The sequence below is a fragment of the Vulpes lagopus genome, chromosome 11 (assembly GCF_018345385.1).
Source record: "Vulpes lagopus strain Blue_001 chromosome 11, ASM1834538v1, whole genome shotgun sequence".
In the NCBI taxonomy this organism is placed as follows: Eukaryota; Metazoa; Chordata; class Mammalia; order Carnivora; family Canidae; genus Vulpes; species Vulpes lagopus.
In genome coordinates this window covers 22,279,374-22,304,097 of record NC_054834.1, presented here as the reverse complement: position 1 = coordinate 22,304,097, position 24,724 = coordinate 22,279,374, and the positions used below count along the sequence as shown (strand labels likewise).

Sequence of the window (24,724 nt, the reverse complement as noted above, 5' to 3'; positions counted from 1 at the left end):
TATGAGAATCCAGCTGTCTTTTATTAAGAAAAACATTAATGAAATTTGGAAAAAATAAGAAATGGTATTCCTCACTATATGTTTTTGTTTTGGAAAATATGCTTATTTTTCATTAAAATATTTACTTATTACTGTTATTTTAATGGAATCAATAAATATTTTAAAATATCTCATTTTTCATTTTAATTAGAAATGTTAAATTTAAAAAAAAAGAAATGTTAAATTTCTAATATTGGTAGCTATAATACACACAATGGTTCTTTGAGGACCATTCGTTTTTTTGGAGTGTAAAGAGGTCTGAAACCAAGATGTTTGAGAACAAGTGATCTATCTCCAAACTTAAAAATCTTCAGTAGTTTCCTATTGTTCTAAGTATAAAAACCAAATTGTTAACATGATGCCATTTAACAATATGTAATAATCACAAGAATATACATTTAATTCCTCAGTCTCACAATGTTCCCTCCTGTGCACACACTGTTCCTTCTCTGTAGCATGTTCTTAATCCATTTCAACTACTTAACTCTCAATTTTCTGGTTTCAGCTCAAGTAGTTATTCCTCAGGCTCTCTTGGAGCTATGCTCTTGTATTTCATTACCTTTTTTCTTTTTCTAATTTTGCATTTATGGATGAAAATAATTCATTAAGGCTTTCTTCCCAATAGGTGGAAAGACCATAAAACCAATTAGCATGTGTGTTTTGGCTCACCATGATAGCCATTCTTCCTAACAGAGTGCTGAGTGCTTATCATAGGGTAGGGTGGGAAATAAAATATTTGTTGGTGATTGAATATATGGATGCATATATGAATTGACAGAGGAAAGGACAAATCATTCAAGAACAGGACCTAACATGAATAGCTTCTTCAGTTATACAAAGATCCAAGATAAACACTTGAAAGAAATACTTTGGATTCCTTTAGGTCACTCATTGTATGTTCCCTGGTGCAATTTCATTACTACACATTCCTTTGGCTACTTCTTTTATAAAGAGGTACGGATATATGTCTTCTTATAGTCTCATCTATTTCCTTTTTTGCCCTAATAATCTACAGTTAAGTAATACTTATCTACTCGCATTTCCTCCATACCTCCCTGTTCACTAGTTTGTTGTTATACTAACACACTTTGTTGTAAGTGTGTAATTTATCAGTCTCCGTAAGAGGTCTTACACTCCTTAAGGGCTCGGACTATACTTTATTCATCTGTGTATCCACAGGATGGAGTAAGGTGTTTAGTACTTGATAAACACTCAACAAATGTATATATGAATGAATTATTGAACTACACATTTAATATATGGCATTTAATAATCCTTAATATTTTCATTAAATTCTTCCAGTCAAAACTCAGGTAATGGGAGAAATCAAGATTGCACTGAAGAAGGAAATGAAGACAGATGGTGAACAACTAATAGTTGAGATTCTCCAGTGCAGAAATATCACCTACAAATTTAAATCTCCTGACCACTTGCCAGGTATCTAATTTTATGATAATGAGCAGTGTAATATATCTAGGAATTCTGTAGGAATGTGTCTTAAATAATCTGGAAAAGGCAAAGTAATATTTGGGCTGTATGGCAAATGTATCAGAAAAATGGAAAATAAGAATTAATCTCTCTTATATAAAGCAAGTTGATAATTTACTAGTTTTTACCGAACTTTTCTTAACACTCAAACTAGAGGAATGTATTTACCATACAATAGGAAAACCGAGTTGCTAAGAAAAATGATGTATCTCTGAATCATTTATGTTGTCTGAAACAAATTGAAGATAGTCTGCTTGCTTTGTGTAAAATATAGAGGAGCTCTCAGTGGACACTTATAATTCTTTGAATAGGAAATTGTATGAGTGATGGACACTTTACAAGCTGAATTCTTGTTTTCAGATTTATATGTAAAAATATATGTGATGAACATCTCTACCCAGAAAAAGGTGATTAAGAAAAAAACGAGAGTGTGCAGACATGATAGAGAGCCTTCATTCAATGAAACGTTTAGATTCAGCCTTAGTCCTGCTGGGCATTCGCTTCAGGTAACTCCATCTTATACTGCTACTGTTTTAAATTTTTTGATCATACAGTATGTATTTTCCATTCAGTTGTTTAATATGTGCATACTGATCGTACAGTATGAGACATTTTACAAGTTAAATAATTCTGAGGGGTATCTCTCCAGTGGCCCTTAGAATTGCACAGCCCAGGGACACCTGGGTGGCTCAGTGGTTTGGCGCCTGCCTCCGGCCCAGAGCATGATCCTGGAGTCCTGGGATCGAGTCCCACACTGGGGTCCCTGCATGGAACTCACTTCTCCCTCTGCCTGTGTCTCTGCCTCTCTCTCTCTCTCTCTCTCTTTCTCTATCTCTGTCTCTCATGAATATATAAAATCCTAAAAAAAAAAAGAAGAAGAATTCCACAGACCACCCACCCATCCAATTAGCTACCAGTCTTCTAAGTCTACTCAGTTTATTTTGTATAGATTTATTTCCATGCATACTGCCACTAATCCTCTTTGAGTCCTCAATTTTATTACTCAGATCATTTTAGCAGTCTACCTGGCCTCCTTGCCATCAGTGTCTTGCCCTCTTCATCCATTCCATCACACAGAGGGCAGAGGTTATCTTTTAAAAACACTGGCTAGAAGGGTGGGAAGATGGGTGAAATAGGTGAAGGTAGTGAGAGTATGCTTAATGTGATGAGCACTGAACAATGTCTAGAATTGCTGAATCATGTTGCACACCTGAAACTAATACAACCCCACGTTAAGTATACTCGAATTAAAAGTAGGTAGATAGATGGTAGGTGGATAGATAACAACACTGGTTAGTAGGTTCCATTAAAGCCCTCCAGGGACCCACCAATATCCCGACTCATTTATAGTCCTCTAAGGTGAGCTCAAATTGTATTGATTTAATTTCGTCTCCTTGTATCCCTCCCAACACACTCTGTACTCCAGAAACACCACAGTCTTTTCAAATCAGGTGAAGCCTCCAATGTTTTGCTGCTATTTCCCTTCTCCTTCAATATTTTCTTCATCTCTTTCTACCCATCTCACTAGCCCACAGTGTTCCAATGTAAACTCTGCCCTTTACTGATGACCCTAGCTGCAATCCGTCATGCCTTATTCACATGACATTTTGCTTATCTGATTAGGCTACCAATCCTAATCTGTGCTTACAATAATGTATATACTGACCTCTCACTGCTTCTGTATCAGCTGCTTCTCTAGGGCAAGGCCTGGCTTTCATTGTTCTGTGTTCTACAGCCTCATACAATGTTGGCACATAGTGTGCCTTCAGTAGATGGACGGACAAGGAATGAAAGAGGAGAAAGGAGGTGGGAGGAAAGAGATGGAAAAAATATGGGAAGAGAAACAGCATCTATCATATGGGCACTTAAAGGCCCACACTAAAGACAAATATAAGAAATATTGTAGGGATGCCTGGGTGGCTCAGCAGTTGAGAGCCTTTGGCCCATGGTGTGATCCTGGAGACCCGGAATCGAGTCCCACATTGGGCTCCCTGCATAGAGCCTGCCTGCTTCTCCCTCTGCCTGTGTCTCTTCCTCTCTCTCTGTGTGTGTTTCTCATGAATAAATAAATTAATTACATCTTTTTTTAAAAAAAAGAAATATTGCAAAGCTAAAACTGCAGTGAGAGTACTGACAGACATTATGGCAGAAAGAAGTTTTTCAGAAAAGTAAAGGATATCTTCCAATCTGTGTGGACAAATGTGTCACACATAGAAATTAAGTAGTTAGAGAGGGGATCTCGAGGGAGAAAGATCACAAGTTTGTTTCAGATGTGATAAATTTGATAAGAAAACAGGCTCTAAGTGAAAATACATAATGCCATATGAAATCTCAAAACTACAGTGCAGAAGAAATAATTGTAACTAGAAATGTAGATTTTGAAGTCAGAAACATAAAAGTAAACTTTTAGCCAATAACGAAGATGAATTCTCTAAAGGAGATTCTGAAAAGAGAGAGAGTGAGAGAGAATTGTCAAGGCTTAATGGTTAGCAGCACTAATGCTCTCCACCTTCCTTTCAACTCATCTCTAAAAGAGAAAAAAAATGTCTTGAATTTGAGATTCTATGGCATTTCAACTAATATAAGTTCTACATATGACAAGAAATCACTTTGAAAGTGCATACCATAGTAAAATCACCAGTAAATGAAATGTTAAATAAAGTTAATGTTGCATTTTATCTGCCTTGTAAGCTTTTACTCAGCACTCAAATAATTTCATATTTGAGTTAATATTTCATAAACTAGTAGAAACCTTACCTAGGCTTTCATTCCTGTAAGCATAAACTTAGTCACAATTAGCTGCTAATACGTGTCTTATCTAAAATTCTCATATCCTCCAGGATGTGTCTTTTCCTTTGGGAAATGCTGATGTGGCTTAATTAATATTATGCACATCTTTTCAGAACATCTTGAGGATTAGTTTTCAAGTATATCTACTACTTCCTCACACCCTTTCTTGTCTTTGTTATTTCTTTGATGAGAAAACATCCTTAAAAATGGTTGAAAAAATATATGCAAGTATATATTTTTGGCTATTTTTTTTCCAGATTTTACTTTTCTCTAATGGAGGGAAGTTTATGAAAAAGACCTTGATCGGTGAAGCCTGTATCTGGCTTGACAAAGTGGATCTCAGAAAAAGAATAGTCAACTGGCACAAACTTTTAGTCAGTGCTACTCAAACCCACTGAAGAAATGTGTCTGCTCAGGGCATAGAAACAGCTCTAAATAATTGAAAATCAAGACTCTGGTTGGATACTATTCTACAATGATCTTATGGGTAGACGTGGGAGGAGGATCAATAGGCAGAAACATACTGCAAGCTTTGTGAATGTTTTGTTGTGGAATACAGAAAAAAAACTCAAGCGAAAAAGTTCTTCTATTGGAGACCAAAAGGAGGAGCTTCGAGTCCTTGGATTGCTGCAAGAAAAACAGTGAGAGCTATTTTGATTATTTAATGCACACATCTGTGAGCAGAGTTGAACTATAGTGAAAGGCAGCTGCTCGAATATTAATATGGTTTCTAATGCAAGACAAAGTTAATCATTTATGCAAAAGAACTTGGTGGAAAGAAAAGAACTGATGTAACAAATCTCAGTTTTCAGAAGTCTAAAAATCCTTCTTCTTCATCTTATTTTCTCAGCCAACTCACTGTTTTTAAATTCTGACACAGGATACAACGAGAGTATGTGTTTAAGCCTAGACATGAGGTGGTTGTGTTCAGAGGGAAAGGGTACTGGAGATGGAGAAATGATGGCTTTTAGATTTTCCTCTGCCTAAATGTCATAAGAGTGAACAATGCCAACTTTGGAATTCACGTTGTGAAAGCACATTTGTCATTTGTATAATTTGAAATGATGTAGAGTGAAGATAATACTGAGTAGAAATGGAATTACATTTATCTAGAAATGAAGCCATGATTGGCTAACAAAGAATGTTGCCCCACAAAACTATTGGAACCTTGGCTGAAAATATCAAACTCTCCTTAACTTACCATTAAGCCAATACATTTTCAACATACATACTGAAGAACATAGATTAAAATGGAAAGTACTAAGATGCACGATAAGTTGTTCTTTGTGGAATTGCAAATATATGTTATTCCACATATTTCTTTTCTCTTGGGTGAAGTGTTGAAAGAGAGAAATTTATCCTCGGGCACACAGATCATAGGAATCTGTGACATGGATAAATTAACTTGGCGTCATTTCCTTCTCTTCCATAATACTTTTTTTTTCCTTTACTGCATCAACCAATTATATAATGAAAACCCTGACACCAAACTCAAGTTCTTTAGAGTGCTCTATTTGCCTCTGTTAGTGACAATATTGCAGTGATCCAATTCATCAATATGAGGAAAATAAGTGAAAAATCAACGTTATATTGAGAATGATATATAATGAGCTATTTTATTAATATAGAATAAAAAGACCAATATCTAAGTCATGAAAATGAGACATCCTCTTCTTCATCAAGCAACAGTAAAGACAAAGGAAGTAACATGGAGTTGTAAGAAATGCAGTCAGCTGGGATGAAAAGCCTGGCTTCTGTCTTGGTCCTGCCACTGACTAATTGTGTCACCTTGCACATGTCACTGAAAGTCACTCTTCCCCAGTGTTCTTATTTGTAGGATGAAAATAATTATGTATTCCTAGCCTTCCCAATGGAATGTTGGGATGATCAAGCCAAGTGAACTGTGAGGGAAAAAAGAAAGCACATCTCCAGATATAGTTTTATACATAAAGTGAGGAATAATTATTATGCAGCTTTTTATTTCTCAAATTTTATATGCAAAGACATCCTCCATGTTGATGGTAAGCATTGACTTGGATAAAAGTAGTGTATTAGCTTCAAAACTAATTTTTTCTTTAAAATGCAAACTTGTGTTGAACCTGAGAAAAGGTGAAGAATTAAATCAAAATGATTTGCAGATTGGGGTATGATAAATGAAATGAATCATACCGATCTTATACTATTCCCATATCCTACCCCAAAATAAACTGCTTCTGAGTTTAAGCTGCCTCTTTATTCAAAGATAAGATTTTAGTGGGTTTAGACAAATCATCTCAATATGTTACTTGGATATTGAATTTTCTCATTTTTCAAGAAAACATACTTTAAATTTGAGAGGAATTGATTAAATGTAAAACATGAAAAATAAAACAATTTCTAATAAATTCCAGGCTATATATCTTTATTACACTCATAAAAAAATACAAATTCACTCTTCCCCAATCCAAGGAAGAAAACAGTCACTTTTCTTCCCTCTGTGTTTTTAATCTGTCCTGCCTGACAATGCAGTGTCATTTACCACTGATACCGCTCTAAAATGAGCATGCAGGGAGGGTATCGCTGAAGATTTGATACTGCTAGGATTTTATTTTTAGAGACAACTAGATCTGCTGATGGTTGCTATGGATATTTCCAGCAGAAGTTAGCACTTTAGGGAGTTTGTAATCATCACTCATAGTTGGGGAAGGGAAAGATTCAGGAAGATCTCTTTCCGACATAAAAAGGTTCCGCTATCTGCCCTTAAAAGGAAAGTGGCTCACCTTAGGCCTCTTCTGCAACCACTTACATCCAGAGGTTGTATGACCAGTAAGCTTTACTTCATTCCAGTTGCCGTTTCTTTTGGAATAACACAAATGAGGTGCCACCAAAACAAAGATCATCCCTTGGTAGCTATTTGATCTGAAGGGGTAGGAGTCTTTCCATTATAGGTGCCCCTTTGTTCCAAGGAACTAGTGATGGGGCCAGGTCAATCAAGAGAGCTAATGACAGGGCTTCTTTTCGTGCACCAGCATCCCCCTTCAGAAAGCATAAGATCCTGCCAAAGTGTGCCAAGTTTGCAGCTGACCAGAATCCTAAATTGTACTGGAATTATTCTATGCAACACTGATCCTTGAACAAATGCATTTCTTCTGAGTGATGTCGATTACCCTTCTTACAACAAAACCGTTTCTTTTTTAATTGCAAATAGGGCTCTTGGCGTTTTTTACTTTTTTGTATATATCACAGCACATAATTTTACTTTTTATTTTATTTTATTTTTTGGAATCAGTTTTTTTTTTAATCCTACTGATGACAAAGTTTGTAATCTCTAATATGTGACCAGTTCAACTGCAACACCTATTATCTTGAAAAGCATCTTAATTTTTCCCACAACTTCATTGAGTCATCAGAGACTGGAGTTGCTTCTTGGTTTCAAATCTGGTTCTAAGGAAACTTTTAGCTGTAGAAACAAAAGCACAGAGTGAATTTTTACAAAAGATGGGGATTTATAGAATGGTCATTACAGACATAGATAATAGTATACACAAGAAGTTGGTGTTTCCCCTGTTTTTACTTATGATTAAGAACATTTTTGGTGACTTTGTACTCTTTATTTACCATTTCTGTTTAAAAAAACAGTATCCAAGACTAGGGAGCAGTAATGGTCTTTGTTCCTTAATGTGCCCATACTGTAATTAATCATACAAATAAATGCATATTTTCAGCATATCAGTGGAATTAGTTTTGTGGATCACACACATTAAAATAGTCATACTGTGGGAATATTATAGCTGGTAACCAGCTGATATTGATTCTTACTATAGGAATGGTTGTGATGGTAGTGGTGATAGTGGTAGTGACACTAGGTCGGTGGTCATGTGAAGTAAAATAAAATTATATACCCTCTTGTGCCCAATTTATTAGAAATTATTTGATCGATGTTTCATTTCATTAAGATATCATAAAGATGTTTATAGTATTTTTTTACTTTATTATTTAAATCATAACTAACAATATTTTTAAAAACTTATTTTCATTGCTAATAATGTCTAATATTCCAAAAGCAGCCAACTACAGCTATATATATGTTTATAACTCTACATGTGACAGAGTGAGTTTCCGTCTTTTTGAGCTTGAGATGGAAGTGAAAGAAAGCTCGATGAATAATTATGAGCCGTCTCTTTAATAATTACTTGCCTTGATGTAATACAAAAATGAATGAGTGAAATAGATATTCTCATTGAATATGACACATTGATGTTTTCTGTATGTTCCATGTTGTTGTCATTATTAAATATACCCATTAAGTCAAAATCATTTAATCAAATGATTCCTTATCTGATATGTAGATTGAAAGCATTTTCTTAAATGGTTACCCTGTACATAACTATACATTTGGTAAAATAGACAAAGTTGAAATATTAATTTCATTTGGCATTCAGCATGTGAATCTGATTATCGTCTGATTGTGTCTGTATATTTGTTGGTGATGTGCTCAGGTGCTCCCACTACTACTTAATGTGTGTGCTAATATCTTAACAAAAACACATCTGATATTAATGGAAGAAAAACCTCTTGTCTGAAAAAGTAAAAATCTAATAAAATTGATTTCAAAATAAAAAATAAAGTACTTGGAGATATGTCTTGTTTCTAACTACATGTTGCATGCCGTGTTGGTGATTTGCTAATGTTTTCTTTTCTGTTCTACCCAAATCTCTCTGGAAAATCTAATGAACAAATACAAATTCTTGGGCTAAAGGTTGTATAAATTGAACTGAAATACATGAAATTGTACTAAAAATGCTTGTAAATCTGTCTTGAGTTTTACTCTATGTAAAAATATGTCTTGGTTTTGTGATTGTATACAAGATGTATCTTGATAACTTATGCAGATCGTGCTGTATAAAAAGGCTGTTGCCTCAGCCTTACTAATAAATACTGAAAATGTCAAGTTTGACTTCTTGTGTTTACCAACCTGATAAATTGATACTTCATTATAGAAATAGAACTTCTCATAACATCTTCTCTAAACATTATATCGTAAATACATATTCATTCACCCAGTTTAAAAAACAAATTTTAAGCCCAGCACAGATACAGAAAACAGAATTAAGTTAATTTATTATTTAACAAATTATTATATGTCAGACACTCTTGTAACCACCCCCTCAGGTCAAGAAATTAAAGTTTGCCAGTCATCTCATAAGACCTCCATTTCACCCCTCCTTCTCCCAACACCCTCCCAAACCCTAAATATAACTACCACCTGAATATATATATATATATACGATAGTTATTTCCTGGGTTATCATCACTGACATCTACCTGCCTTAGTCAACAAATACTCGAGTGATTTTGCTGTGTTATTTTTAAAATGTTCTCTTTCCTAAACTACATATTCTCCCCCAGCCCTTCTTTTTTCAGTGACTCTTACTTTTTGAAGAAACCTGGTCTTTCCACTAAATCAGGTCTTTGCTGATTGCTTATTTACAGTGTAGTTAACAAGTTCCTCTCTCTCTGTATTGCCTGTGACTTGGTCTTTTGCTCTAAGATTTGACATGATTCTGGTTCAAGCTCAAAAGCTGGCATTTTATTCTTCTATTGGGAGATATATAATGACTGACTGTCTTTTATGTTGTCTTGTTTACAGCCACTGGTGCTCAATGGGTAGTATAGATCTATTAATTAATGAAATATTACAGAATGGTAATATTCTAATTCAATCATAATTTATTCTTGGAATACTTTTTAAAAGATAAACTTCTCTCAACCAGTATTCGATTACCCAGTAGTATAGTTTGTATAGGAAAGTTAGGTAAAAGGCATAAAAGGTTGGACAATTTTCCTTTACTTACCGTTTTTCAAAATAGGAAATGGTTCCCTATCATCCTCCAAAGATGACTAATAATCTTTTGTTTTTATTTTTATTATCATTGGTAACAACTCAAGGATGAAAACAAATTTGGTAGGTTTTTTTGTCTTTTTTTAAACTTTTTTTGTTTCAAGTTTTTTTTTTTTTTTTTTGTTTCAAGTTTTTATTGAAATTCTAGAATTCTGGTTAGTTAACATACAGTATAATATTGGTTTCAGGAGTAGAATTTAGTGATTCAAAATTTGATATACTTTAATTCATTGAAACCATTATTAATGGTCAAATTTACCTTTCTTAATGTGTTGGGGACATCCTTGAGTGAACTTACGTGTTTCTTATATTCTTTGATAACTTCCTCTCTATGGCAAGGAAGTTATATATCATTTCCTTAACTTCAAAACAATATAGGAGATTTATTTAACTTGAATTCTTATTTTCCTATTTATCTCTATAAAAATAACCAAATTTAGGAATGCATTAACACTGATTGATCAACTTTTATCTGATATGCTATTGCTTCTTGGCCTTTTGGCTAAGAGCAAGTGTAGTAGTATCAAGTGTAGTATCTAATATGGTAAACTTTTAAGAGCATTCTTATCCATAAAGAAATAGATAAGAAAAGTCAATGGTATCTTGAATTATTTTTTTGAAGATAATGCCAGATCTAAAAGGTTGTAATTAGATGATGACTAATGATTTCTCTGTTTATTATCTAGGCATTTAAGAGCTGAAAAATCCCCACATCTATAGTTTATAGCTTCCATAGGAAATTGAGCCAAAATAGTTTTCTATAAAAAAGTAATAATAAAATTATGATGGCAAAATGTTGAAATCTTTTCTGTTTAAATGACAATTCCCAAAAAGTAAGTTTATTTTTAAAATTTTATTTTTTATTTTATATCACTTTTTTATTTTATTATTTGTAAAAATTAAGAATTATTTCCATGGATTATGCAATAAAAAATGACCTTCCAACAATTTGATCCTTTGAAAAAAAGTTCAATAAAATTAACAAATGTGGCAATCAAAGGAGAAAGATGTCCAAGTTACCGTTATCAGGAAGGAAAAATTAATATATACACCAAGATCCAAAGATCTGATAATGTATGAAAATGAAAATGATAAGAATCATGACCAAGCTGAATTATCCCAGTTACACAAGATTGTTTCAATGTTGGAAAATGAATTAATGAAATCTAGTACATTTGTACTAAGGTACAAAAATCATAAGATTCTGGGTAATATTTGATAAAATTAAAAATCCATTCATAATAAAAAGCTTTATAGCAGACTTGGAATGGAAGAGTACTTTTTAAATCTGCTGAATATTATTCACCAAAAACAAACAAATAAACAAATCTTGCTGGTAAAAGGACAGAAGGCTCTTCCTTTGAGATCGGAAACAAAGCAAATATGCTTATAGTCACCATTCTCTTCAACATCTTTACCAGAGTTTCTAGCCATTGTGTTAAAGCAAGAGAAGAAAAATACAAGTAAAGGAGTAAGAAATGGGAAAGAAGAAAAGAACTATAATTATTTGTAAATTACACATCTTTGTGTGCAGAAAATACAAAAAAATTAACAATTTGTTTTCAAATATGTAAGAGAATTTGTCAAGCTTACTAACTATAAAAACTTCACAGAAATAAATTTCTTCTCTTTGAACAAGAAATCACCAGAAAATGAAAATTTCAAGAAATGAGTTTTACTGGTATCAAAAGTATCAAATCCCTAAGAACAAATTAACAAAGAAATTCAAGACTTCTACAAATAAAATAATAAAAATTTTTAAAGATACTAAATAAGAGCTGAATACAACATTCATTGATTGAAAAACTGAATATAGTAATGGTAAGCAGTTCTTCCCAAAACACAAATCCATGGAGTCAATGCAATTAAGTTTTTTAAATGTGTAAGGGATTTGATAAACTGATTTAAAATATATGTTGAAGTAACATAGGGCCAAGGAAGAGCTCACTGAAAAAGCAAGAACTAGATACAAGAATATTTTTAACAGATACTAAGACTTATGATAAAGGTATAAAAATTAAGAATATAGGGCTGTTGCAGTTTAAATTGAATGATGGAACAAAATGGTCCATAAATGATCACTATACATACAATAGAGGAGATAAAGCAGGTCTGCAAAAAACCATGAACTTGCAATAAATAGTAAGAGTCAATGGAGCCACTTGGAAAAAATAAAAATAAATGATTTTAGACCCTGTCTCTCACAATTTGCAAAGATAGAAATCTATGTAAATTAAAGACTTAAATGTGAAAGACAAATCTATAAAAAATATAGAGGGTAATATAGGAAAATAACTTCATAAACTTGAGAGGAAAAGATTTCTTAAACAAGGCACACTATTCAGAAGGAAAATAAGGTAAATACTACTACGTATAAATAAAGACTTCTGTTCCTCAGATACCATAAAGAAATGAATAAGAACAGTCAAAAAATTAGAAAAGATATCTGATATAAAAAAAAAAACAGAAAAAGGCTAGTGTCAAAAATATGTAACACAAATCCGAAGTAAAAGAAAAGCAGCAAAATAGAAATACAGGAAAAACACTTCAACAGATACTTGAAGTGAGAAGAAATCCAAATGGTTAAGAAACATATAAGGAGATGTTCAAGCTCATCAGTTTCCAGGGTAATTCCATTTAAATTACAGTGATATAATATGCACATACATAAGGAAAAATTTAGTCTGAGAAAGCCAAATGTTGGAAATGGAATTCTCATTAAGTATAAAATGGTAGAAGTATAAAAATCGTCACAACCATTTTAAAAATAGCTAGAAATTACCTTGTATGTTGAAGATTTCCATACCTTGCCACTTAAGAATTGCACTTCTAGATACAAACATCAGAAAAACTCTTGAACTTGTAGGTCTGGAGATATTTTCAAGTGTTTTGGGTGGCTATTTTGCCAGTATGTACTAACTGTGTACAGATAAATTTATTTCTGGTTGGTCTGGCTTCCATTCAGGTGGGTTTGACAACTTGTGATCAGTATGTGACCTTGCTGTATACACCAGTAAGGATTTTGAATATCATCCGTGTACGTGTACTTATAGCAGTATCAGTTGCTGTGACCCCCAATTCAAAACAGCCCCCAAATCCATCTATAATAACATGGATATTTTGTAGTGCAGCAATGGAACAGAATAATGCAAGACAGTAAAAATGAATAAATGAGAGCCATTCATATCAATATGAATGAATCTCACAAAAACACAGAGGAAAGGTAACATGCCACAAAAATAACAACAATAACAAAACAATCAACAGCGTGATCCTAAGAACCGTGAAAACAATAAAAGGACTGATGAGCACAAAAGAAGAATAGGTTCTTCCTGGAGGGATAAAGCAGATGTCATTAGGGAATAGTGTTTACGGGATTTCTAAGACACTAGCAATGTCCTATTTCTTAATCTGTGCAGTAATTATATGTACATTTGCATAGTAATTATTGTTTAAAGCACACATTCTTTTGCGTATTGTATTTTTCACAATTTAAAACAATTTCAAAAGAGCAAGAATAAGTAATGGTTAAAAAAGTGAAGCTTTTCAAAAAAGAATGAAAAATACGTTTGGCAAAACAAGGTTAATTATAACTTCTGTAGGCTGTTTCAGTGGAACGATGGGGACAGAAACCAATTTTTAAAAATGGATTCAACAAGTATTTAAGTCTTTTTAGACACTTGGATTGGATCAGGGCAGACTGGAAACTTGGGCAGAAAGCAGACACCACAGTCCACAGGTGGTATTTCTTCTTCATTTTGACAGATTTTAAGGCCCCTTTAAGTTCTTCACTTAAAGTCAGCTGACTGGAGATGCTCATCATCTCTACGAAATACTATCACAGCAGGTATAGATTGTGTTTGGATAACTGGCTACCACACCCGATCAAGTCAACACATAAAAATGACCATCCCAGGTATGAAGAAGAAATCTGAAGGTTTTTTTTTTTGTTTTGTTTTGTTTAATTGGTTGGTTGGTCAGTTGGTTTGGTTTGGTGTTATTTTTAAAGTGAGAGAGGATTGAGTAAATCTCAAAGTCAATGGGAAGGAAATATTTGAGACGGAATGATTCTCTACATTCTGGCTACATACAAAAAAGAGGCAGTGAGTAAATTTTAGTGTGCAGTAGAAGGAGATGGAATCAAAGTACTTGTTAAACACACACACACACACACACACACACACACACCTTTCAAGAGGAGAAAGGAAAATTTCTCTGAGGGTCAGTTCCCAGCCCTGACTCCACATTAGAATCATCTGAAGAGCTTTAAAAACCATGTATAGCAAACTCCAAACCAGATCACTCCAATCATCATCTCTGTTTTTTGGGCCAAGCATAAATGTGTTTTCAAAGCTCCCTAGCTGTTGTCAGTGGGCAGCCAAGGAATAAAACTAGTGCCCTGAGGCATCTGGGTGGCTCAGTGGTTGAGCGTCTGCTCAGCAGAAAAGGAGGTTATTAGTGCAAATGTAGAGAGGCTGTATGTTGGACAGGAGGACGTTAAGAGAGTTCCCTTCTGATGCCTACGAGTTTCTCATTGAGATAAGATGTGAGGTCATGTGCTTACAGAGAAGAGGAAGGGAATATGGGTTAGACCTTCAAAGAGAATAAAGGAGGCTTAAAATAGTCCCAGAGATGACTGGGAGAGCAAGTGGGGAGAGAAAGGTGTGCATATTGGCGCCTCATTGGAGTTTAGAGACAACACACAGTGACACCCATCTGCCTTGTCACGTGACTTTCCCCAGCCTTGACTTGGTGTTTACATGTAGGGCAGAGAGTAAATTTTACTGAGATTCAGATTAACGGATTAGACACAAAGATATGGAAGGGAATTTGGGGTTCAGGACCAGGTGGCTTTAAATTGTTGGATCATAGATTATGTAATCATTGAAGAGGGAAATAAAGAGAGTAAAGACCCATGGCCTGGGGAAAGAAATCACAATAAAAATCAAATCCAAAAATGAAATGACTAATTCTTCCAGGGCACATCAGGCAAATTGCAAGGAAAGGAAATTATGAGTAAAGTCTTCCAAGGAGACTAGAACTTACCAGTTGAACTAAGAGAATAAGAGTTAAGGGTTAGGGAATATTGTAAACATGTAAAGTGATGTGAAATGTGTTGTTTATTTCAAAAAACACCGGACAACTGTATTTGCCAAGTATAGTTTGCAATGATCAAGAAGAGCTGAAAAGAGAGGTCTGTAAGTCATCCAGAATCTGATTGTATCAAGTGCCATACATTTTGATTTGGCGGAATAATGGTATTGCTCTTAAATAAGTGTTATGATTCAGAAAAGGCAGTATCTGATTGTATATTTTATTTATGAATGGGAAAACTTGCAAGTAAAATATAGAAATATTTTACATATTTAAGAGGCATATTTAAGGCAATGGGTCTCTAGTTCAGAGCATGTTTCCATAAAGCAAGGGATTACCTTTTTCTTCACTGTCTACAGAACTGTACCTAAAAGTCTGAAGCAAGACAGCTGAACCAGAGACAATCCTGATTAGCAAAAATTGACCAATTTTCTTTCCTTCCCCATGAAATGCCTTGCCAAGCTCATACTGACCTCAGGGTGTTCAGCTGACATTTCTACTTTCAGTGAAGAAAAGTTTCTGCTCTGGGGCCCGCTTGCTTCTGTGGAGCTGGAGAATTTCATTTTCTGTTCTACCTGCAAAATTCAAGGAACTACTATCATTAATTGATTATAGAGTTTTCTAATGGTTCAACTCTTGCCTAAAAGGGGCTATTCCGATGTACTGCTGTCGCCTTCTAAAAGGAGGTCACAGACTTTAGTAGCAGTTAGGATTTGTAGACTAAAGGAATTGTGACTGCCTAGAATATTTAATTCAGTTATACCTCCCTCAGATATTTCCTTCTTTTTTTAAAAGAAGATTTTATTTATTTGAGAGAGGGTGAGCAAGCACGCACGTGGGGGGAGAAGCAGAGGCAGAGGAAAAAGCAGACTCCCCGCTAAGCAGGGAGATCATGACCTGAGCCGAAGGCAGACACCCAACCACAGAGCCCCCCAGGCGCCCCCCAGGCCTTTGCAACTCTTACTTGGATTTCACAATGGCCTCTTTGTGGCTTTGTTGCCTCATCTCTTCCAAAAGCATCATCCACACAGCCGCCTGTGATCTACCTGAAATACAAATCTGACCATAACATTTCCCTATTAAAACTCCTCAGTGGTTCCTATTGCAAGAAAAAAAAAAAAAAGACAACATCCTTGACACCATCCTCCCTCTCTTTCTCCCCCTCAACCTCAAGGCATCAAAAAACTCATCTTTCACTTTCTTTAATTCTTTCCTCTGGACTATTGCAAACACTTCCCCTTTAGTTACTGGCCTGTCCTGGGGAGTTGTTGTTGCATAAAGTTTCAATTATGCAAGATGAGCCAATCCTAGAGACTGCTGTATAATGTGTGCCTAGAGTTCACAGTACCGGATTGTGCACTTAAAAAGTTTAAGTTTCATGTTAAGTATTCTTCCCACAGAAAAATGGACATGAGGAAACTTTTGGAGGTGATAAATATGTGAGTCACCTTGATTGTGGTGATGGTTTCACAGGTGTTAACATACGTCCAAACTCCTCAAATGTACCCATTAAATATGTGGCTTTTTGTATCTCAATTATACCTTAATGGAGCTGTTAAAAACTAAAATCCAAAACTTAAGTAGGCACTAAGGAAGAGGCAGCAGGGCCCTGGGGGAAGGAAAAAGCCTGCCAACGTTTGGTTCAGCTGGGTGAAATGCTAAGGCCGCCTTAGTCACCTGCTTACTTCCTACTCACACCCCCCCCCCAACACACACTCACCTACATGCACACGCATGAGCATACACATGCGCTCGCACACACACACACACACACACACACACACACACTATCCTTTTCTCTAGGGAGAAAAAAAGGGCTGGGGCACATGAGTTACTCTGTCAGTTAAATGTCTGCCTTCAGCTCAGGTCATGATCCCGGGATCCCAGATGGAACCCCACATCAGACTCCCTGCTCAGCGGGGGTGGGGGGGTCTGCTGCTTCCTCTCCCTTGCCCCCTCTCCGCTTGTGTCCTCTATATTGCTCACTCACTCGCTCTCTCTTAAATAAATAAAAACAAAATCTTTTTTTAAAAAAAGGGAGAAAAGCACAAAAACTAGGTGGAATCAATGTCAGGAGAAACACTGATAGATCAAAGAACTATTTCTCTCTTAGAACTTTGGAAAGAGGAAGGTTGGGAGCGAGGAGATAGCCTGTCAGGAGATGCAGTGTGGAGACAAAAAAGGTCAAAGGACCGAGAGACCAGAATGGCATTGGTATAATAATAAAAGGCTTTTTTGAATTTTGATAGTCTAGAGAACAAGAGAGGTGAAAAAATCACTTAAACTTTCTTGGCCCTTCCTGATTTTAGCATCCTGTCAAATCTCAGATAAGAGTATCCTTTTTCTTACAAATTTTGGGTAAACATCTCTTGTCATTATCTTTTGTCAATGAATTTTATATTAAGTGATCACTATTACACAAAATACATGTGACATGGTAAAAGTATTTTACAGTAAATGTATTGAACTTGTGAAATAGAGAAGGAGAAAATTACTCTCACATAAGGTTTTATCACCTTCTGATCTCAGTATCATCATCCAGGTGATGGAAATACTTGTATTGATGAAGAATCTGAAAAAGAAAGGAAAAAAAATTAAAGAAAACCAGGGTGGAATACTGATTAGCTAGTGCCCCAGAAATAATCTGAAGTTTAGAATCTGAAATAGAAATAACCCTGAAAGTGAGATGTTGTTCTTAAACTGACCAAAAGTATATAAAAATTTTAAATGAGATCTTAGAATTAAGGATGGAAAATCTACAATCTCATCTAGGGAAGGTACATGGTAATCAAAGAGTCCAACCGTAAAATAGTTTAATTAACATTTTCCAAAGATATTTGCTCTCAAATATGTGACCACATGACTGAGACAAATTATTAATTTGGGGATTTTCAACCTACTCTCCATCACTTTTCACACTTTTTCAGCACAACCACCACTTTCTTGGATTATATTTTTAAGTCTTCCTTTGAAAGAAGCCAATGGCTTCCTTCAGTTATTGAGGGCCATCATTAAGATAAATTAAGAAATCACTTACTTCAAGGAATATGAATTTCATATAAGTAACCATGGTAATTTCAAATAACATTATTCTATGTTCAAGAGACTATTGACTTAGTGGAAAAATTTGGCAGTCAGAATAACTGGGTTCTAACCATACTTTTACCATTACCTACGTTCCAACATGATCTCCCTTCGCAAGGCCTCAGTTTTCCCAAATTAAAGGGTTGGAGCATAAGAAAATGTTTCTGTTGAAGGGCACCTGGGTGGCTCAGTCAGTTAAGCAGTTAAGCATCCAACTCGATCTCAGCTTGGGTCTTGATCTCAGGGTCCTGAGTTCAAGCCCCGCATTGGGCTCCATGCTGGGAGCAGAGCCTACTGAAATAAAACAAATAAACGAACAAAAACCTTTCCATGGATTCATTTGGTGCCCATTTTATGTAATTTCCTGCCCCTCACTATAAAAGTCAATATAATTAGCCAAGTTTTAGAACAAGATTTATTTATTATCTTTTAAATTTTTATTTATTTATTCATGAGAGACACAGAGAGAAAGGCAGAGACACAGGCAGAGGGAGAAGCAGGCTCCTTGCTGGAACCCGATGGGGAACTCGATCCCAGGACCCCGGGATCACACCTTGAGCAGAAGGCAAACATTCAACCACTGACACACCCAGGCGCCCTAAATTAAATTCAATATTCAAAATTCAATTCAAAATTCAATTCAATATTGATTTAAATTCAATATGAGTCAATATGTGAATCTAAAAATATGCAGCCAACAAAATAAGGCTCACTTTCGGTGGAATTTACAGTTTTTCTGGTAGAACTCTGTCTTGCTACCTAATTGTATTGATAATTTTCTTCTGAACTTCATGACTTGTTTATATAATTGCTATGATTCTTGGCTTTTAGATTTTAAGCACAATAGAAAGGTATGAGAAAAAATTTAAAGGCAAACCAATAAGCACAAACATTATCTAATCTTTGCTTATGTTCAAGAAACACCAACATGATGGGCTGTGGCCATTCCATTCACGTACCTAAAAGGCCAGTTCTGAAATGGCCAGTGACGAAAGTGGCTGATGTCAACTGGTCAGATCATCTGTCGACTTCATTGTTCAGTGTCTTTTCTTCGGTGGGTGCTTTCTGCTGGATATTAACATATGACTCAAAAATCGTACTCCACGCCAACTCCCAAGTGTCCATCCACATGCTACCCCAGAACTTCTCACCTCTGATTTTCAAGGCTTTTCCTTCCATGCTGCTGACTGGCCATTAGCAAATGTCCAGAAATCCGGAAGTGTTCTGCCCTCAGGTGCCTTTCATATAGAATGGATTGCCAGGTTCTCCATTTATCCTTCAGGAAGATTCTCTCTCCACTGTTACCAAGCAACACTGTGCACTGTTATCCAGCTTTAATTTGCACATATGTCCTGAACCTGCCCATCCACAAATCAAGCTTAGGTTTTTTTCTTCTTTCTTCAGCTATTCATAGGGAATTTATTCACAAAGGAGCACCTAGCACAGCCGTCATAAGTGACTTGGGGTTTGGGCCATCTGCTCATGCTGCTGGCCTTTGCCCTCTGTTGTCATTTGGACTTGATCTCATATGTGCCACTTCTAACGTCAATGGACTGCTGTTGAGCCTTCTGACTTCCTGATATTGCAGGTCTAAGGGAACTCAGCTCAGTTGGGGCAGTTCCAGACACATGGTCACTTGATGCCCATGGTCAAGTTTCTGTGCCAGGGCCAAGCATCATGTCAGCAGGTGATTCTCAAATGGAGTATAATTCTCTACTGCAGATGGCATGGCCTTTTCCAAGAACCCCAACAGCATGCATTATGAATCTCCCACTGGGGTTTGCGATAAGCTTACATTCCATCTTTTCTCACCATTGACATTTCCAACAATATAGATCCTGCCAGATTATATGGCCCAAGTGGTAGGGCTGCTTATACCATAGCCTAGACCAATTGCAAAACCCCTTCTGCTCTGAGATTCGTTCAAAGCTGAAAGCCTTCCATATTATTGGACGTAAGGGTTATAACAGTATTTCTATGTGCGTAAATATGCCAGCCAGAACTCTAAATTCTCTATCAGGTGTTGTGCTTCTTTTTATCTGATAGGGATTGGAAGATGCATCAATTTGTCTCTTACCTTGTAGGGGATATCTCAAATGCCCCTGACTACTAGACCTCTAAAAACCCAACTCAAATAGCAGTTCCCTGAAATAATGTCTTAGCAAGGCCTCTAACGTATTGGCCACCTGTTTTTTGTTGTTGCTGTTGTTGTTCTACCCAAATCAGCATAATATCATCAATGCTATAAACTGTAAAATGTTCAGATGGTCCAGACTTTTGAATAAATTATGATGAAGGGGTGGAAAAGTTAATATAGTCCTGAGGAAAAACTTGAAGAGAATATGGTTGTCCATTACATACAAATATAATTTTCCCTCCATCTTCTGATCATAATTTCAAAAGGTATGCATTTGTAAAGCCCATATCTGTATATCATGTACCTGAAGACTTCTCAGTCAGCTCTTGCAACAATACCACCTATGGTGCAGCAGCTGTGACTGGGGCTGCTACCTGACCGAGCTTACAGTAGTCTACATTTTCCAAGACGCATTCAGTTTCCGGAGGAACCAGAATGGTGAATTAGAAATATGTTAGGGCTGTGCCGCTGCATCCTTTAGGTCTCTAATGCTGGTGCTAGTTTCTACCACTCTTTCCCATCCCCAGGGGCTTTGATTAATTGTCTTTCCTGGGAGTGGAGAGGGCACAGTAATTTTGGAGTCCTTCCCCTTGGCCTTTCCAATAAAGTACAAGGACCCAACATGGAGAATGCTCCAACTGCCAATGACATTTACTTGGAGACCAGGAAATGACCACCAAGTGTATCTGTGGACACAGTGAATCCACTCTAAGCCAACTTTAGCAAGATTCCATTTATTACATGGTTTCTGTAATCTTCATCCTAACTAGGGTGCTAGGATGATGCAGTGAGTCTCTCTGTATCAATGTCAACTCAGACTCTGTGTCCAATAGACCTCTGTCTGGATATTTCCTTTTCCCTAGTATATGGTCACATGAGGAAATGGCCGTAAGTCCTCTGGGAAAGGATTTGGAGAATCATTACAGTATGTACTCTCTGTGGTGTTATAAACTTGTTCCTCCGGGGCACATGGTCATCTCTTCAGTCAGTGGATTCTGTATCTCAAGATTGGTTTAGGGTGAATAATAAGGCAAAGAATTGCAACTTTTGATTGAGGCAACAGCCCCCAGCTTTCTGCTCCTCCATTTGAACCTGCTTCTGATTGTAGTTGTCAAATAGCACTCTCAATGGTTACCTGTCTAATTTGCACCTGGTGACATCATGTTCTATTAACTATCTCTACAACTCTCTGAAGGTCAAGCCCTGCCTCCCGTCCCCAGCTACTGCTTAATTCTTGTGGGTCCCCGGCACTTGGCACTTAAGAGCTGCCAGTTAGCTTCACTTAGTTCAAGGCTAAATCAGCCTCATGAACGCTGATCATCAGATGAGCTCTGTGAGTAGATCTCCTACAAACTGCCCTGTCGCTCCTGGATGAGCTATCACAGAGGTTCTTATGAATGTTGTGCCAATGAGTGGTACCAATGCATTCCTGACGGCCTTGATGAAAGCTGGATTCCACAGGATCTCCCAGGAAGCATAATCTAGCTTCATATAATGTTCATTCCACCAGACCCACATTCCTGAATCTTCTCCTTCCTCCACGATCTGCCTTGCCATATAGGCATTCACCTTCCCTCAGTGTAGGCCATGATTTATGCATAACCTGTAAGACCCACCTTTGGCAGTGAGTTTGTTCCATTTTGGGGGTCTTTACCAGGGTGTAAAATCAAGTATTCCAAGAAAATGCTGCCAAGTCAATAACATTTTTATATTCAGTTTTTAATTCAGGCCCTCTTGATCAAGCACCCTCAACACTTATTGCCAGAAGTACTCTCTTAGCTACTGTTTGTATATGATAGCTCATTCTCACAGTTTCTTCAGGGTAGAATGACATTCGTCTCTTGTTGGGACCATGCTGTCTCTAGTTAGATTATGCTAGAATTTAATCACACTTAGCGTGGGAGCCAGGAGGGGCAGGGAGGGATAACTGTTGAGAGGGCCACTTGTCTTGCAGCCTCTTTCTGCATGTGAGAAATGCTAGATCTCAGTAGGGAGAGACAGCACAGCCTCCTGCCCTGTGTAAGTCGTCAGGAACAGAGGGATCTGAAGAGCTGTAATTCTCAGCAATGTTGTTAAAGCAAAGATTGCACAGGGCTGTGTTGAACAGGGTTAGGAAGACTTTATTCAAGGCTATAGAAATAAGAGAAACAGAATGGAGTCTGACTTCAACTACACGGAAACAAAGGGCAGGAAGGATTTTAGGCTCTGGGGTCAACCAGTGGAAAAGTGCTGGGAGGCAGGAGGGGGAGTTGGAGGGGTTGATGGATGGAATGTATCTAGCACACCAAGTTTGCTAATGTTTTTCTCTGTTATTAGGCCGTCTGTGTTTATTAATTGGTGTCCATGAAAACTAGGCTCCTACCCTCCCAGTGACTGGAAGATGGTGCACTACCTTCCCTGATGATTAGATTTGGAAAGGATGGCTCTCTGACCCTAGAGAAAAATTTCTGTGAGCTGAAGAACAGTCAAGAGGCTTTTAAAAAGATTTATATCTCAAGGAGGCAAAGAAAAAATTACAGTTACACACTTTCCAAAGTAAATGTTCTCAGGAAAGAGAGGTCAGGAGCTTAGAGGTAGGAAGAAGTCTCTCTAAAGCTCAGTCACGTTGAGGAGAATCATTAAGGCCCTCTGGGTCAGCATTCACTCAGGTGTTCCAATTCTGTCAGAGTTCCAGATTTTTCCAACTTTTGTCCTGACCTCAGGGCACCAGTATTGTCTTTGCTGAACATTTAAATGTCTCTGGAGTTCTGCAATTCTAACGTGAAATCTGGCTCCTCTCCTACATCGGCTCTTGCGTTGCAGGCAACAAGGCCTTCTGGGCAAACTCCCTCGAGGCCCTCCGGCCGTCACACTTCAATCTAGCTGTTAGCTGCCCTCAATTTATCCTTATCCCTCTATAAGGCATCAACTCCAGTGAGTGGTAAACAGTTCACTCTGCTGCCCTTATAGGCATTAGTCACCCTGTGTTTTTCAAATGCTTCAGTCATCCCACTGTCAAGAATGTTCCTTTCCTTGGGGACTTTTTCTTAAGGCACCACACACGAGATCATCAGCAGATGGACTGCCACTTTTATGCAAGGGCTGTGCAGCCCTCAGATCTCACCGTTGGTGTCAGTTTACATCTTCCACGAAGTAAACCCCTGAGCAGGACTGGGTGTGCAAGGGATTTGGAGTATCTCCATGAAGGTTAAAGCAGCGGGGAGGAAGAGCAGGCAGGCAGAGCCTTCAAACAGATGGAAGGATGAGCATTGTGAAGAGTGGCAAGACCAGGGTTGGGGAAAAGGGAGCCTCAGACCACAGGGGCGTTCTAAGAAAATCTTGGGCCACTGAGGAGAGGCCCTAGGGGATATTGTTCATCAGAGGAGTGTCACCTAAGTAGGTGCGGGTTGGCTCCAGTCCCCACGGCCTGCTCAGCCATGGGTTACGAGAGCTCTGGGGTGCATGGCTTCGGTCCTCGGGGTGGGTGGGGGTAGCAGCTAATGGTGTTGGTCTAGGTGCTCCCCTCACTAGTTTTCACGGAGCGGTGAGGCACTGCCATGGTGACCAGTCATTTGCAAGAATCCACTGAAAATTACAGACTCCCCAGAGGAGGGCTAGGGAAGGTCAATGGCAATTAAAATTTTAGTCTATGAAAATATGGGGGTGAGGTTTAGAATTAGAAACTGATGTGTCTCATATGCCATTCTAATTTCTTAAAAAGTTTTATTTATTTTAGAAAGAGAGTAAAAGCACAGGAAGGGGCAGAAGGAGAGAGAAACTAAACTTGAGCAGACTCTTCGCTGAGCTTGGAGCCCACGCGGGGCTCGATCCCAAGACCCTGAGATCCTGACCTGAGCAGAAACCAGGAGTGGGAGGCTTAGCTGTGAGCCACCCAGGGGCCCCTCCAGTCTGTTTTGGTGACCTCTAGAACACAAATTTTAGTTTTAAGTATACTTTAGGTGTTTAATCCAATGAACGTGGTTCCCTGAAAAAAGTCCATTTCTTACACCAAATATGATATTGGTTTTTTTTTTTAAGATTTGATTTACTTATTCATGAGAAACACACACAGAGAGAGGCAGAGACACAGGCGGAGGGAGAAGCAGGCTCCATGCAGGGAGGCCGATGTGGGACTCCCTCCCAGGACCCCGGGATCATGACCTGAGCAGATGCTCAACCACTGAGCCACCCAGGTGCCCCCCTCATATACGATATTGTAGAGGTAAAGTCTT

At 37.3% G+C, this 24,724-nt stretch overlaps 1 protein-coding gene across 5 annotated transcripts in view; it reads left to right on the top strand.

The window, feature by feature from the left end:
• The window catches only part of PCLO (piccolo presynaptic cytomatrix protein), a 432,028-nt gene that overhangs the window by 399,941 nt on the left and 7,363 nt on the right, over nucleotides 1-24,724 (top strand). For 4 of the 5 annotated variants that reach the window (XM_041722032.1, XM_041722029.1, XM_041722031.1 and 1 more), the window contains 3 exons: nucleotides 1,342-1,476; nucleotides 1,888-2,033; nucleotides 4,575-9,241. In XM_041722032.1, the coding sequence (XP_041577966.1) occupies nucleotides 1,342-1,476; nucleotides 1,888-2,033; nucleotides 4,575-4,715 (422 nt within the window). In that variant the 3' untranslated portion in view covers nucleotides 4,716-9,241. Of the gene's footprint in view, nucleotides 1-1,341; nucleotides 1,477-1,887; nucleotides 2,034-4,574; nucleotides 9,242-24,724 lie in introns of those variants that run through there. The other variant, XM_041722030.1, reaches the window with a different exon arrangement.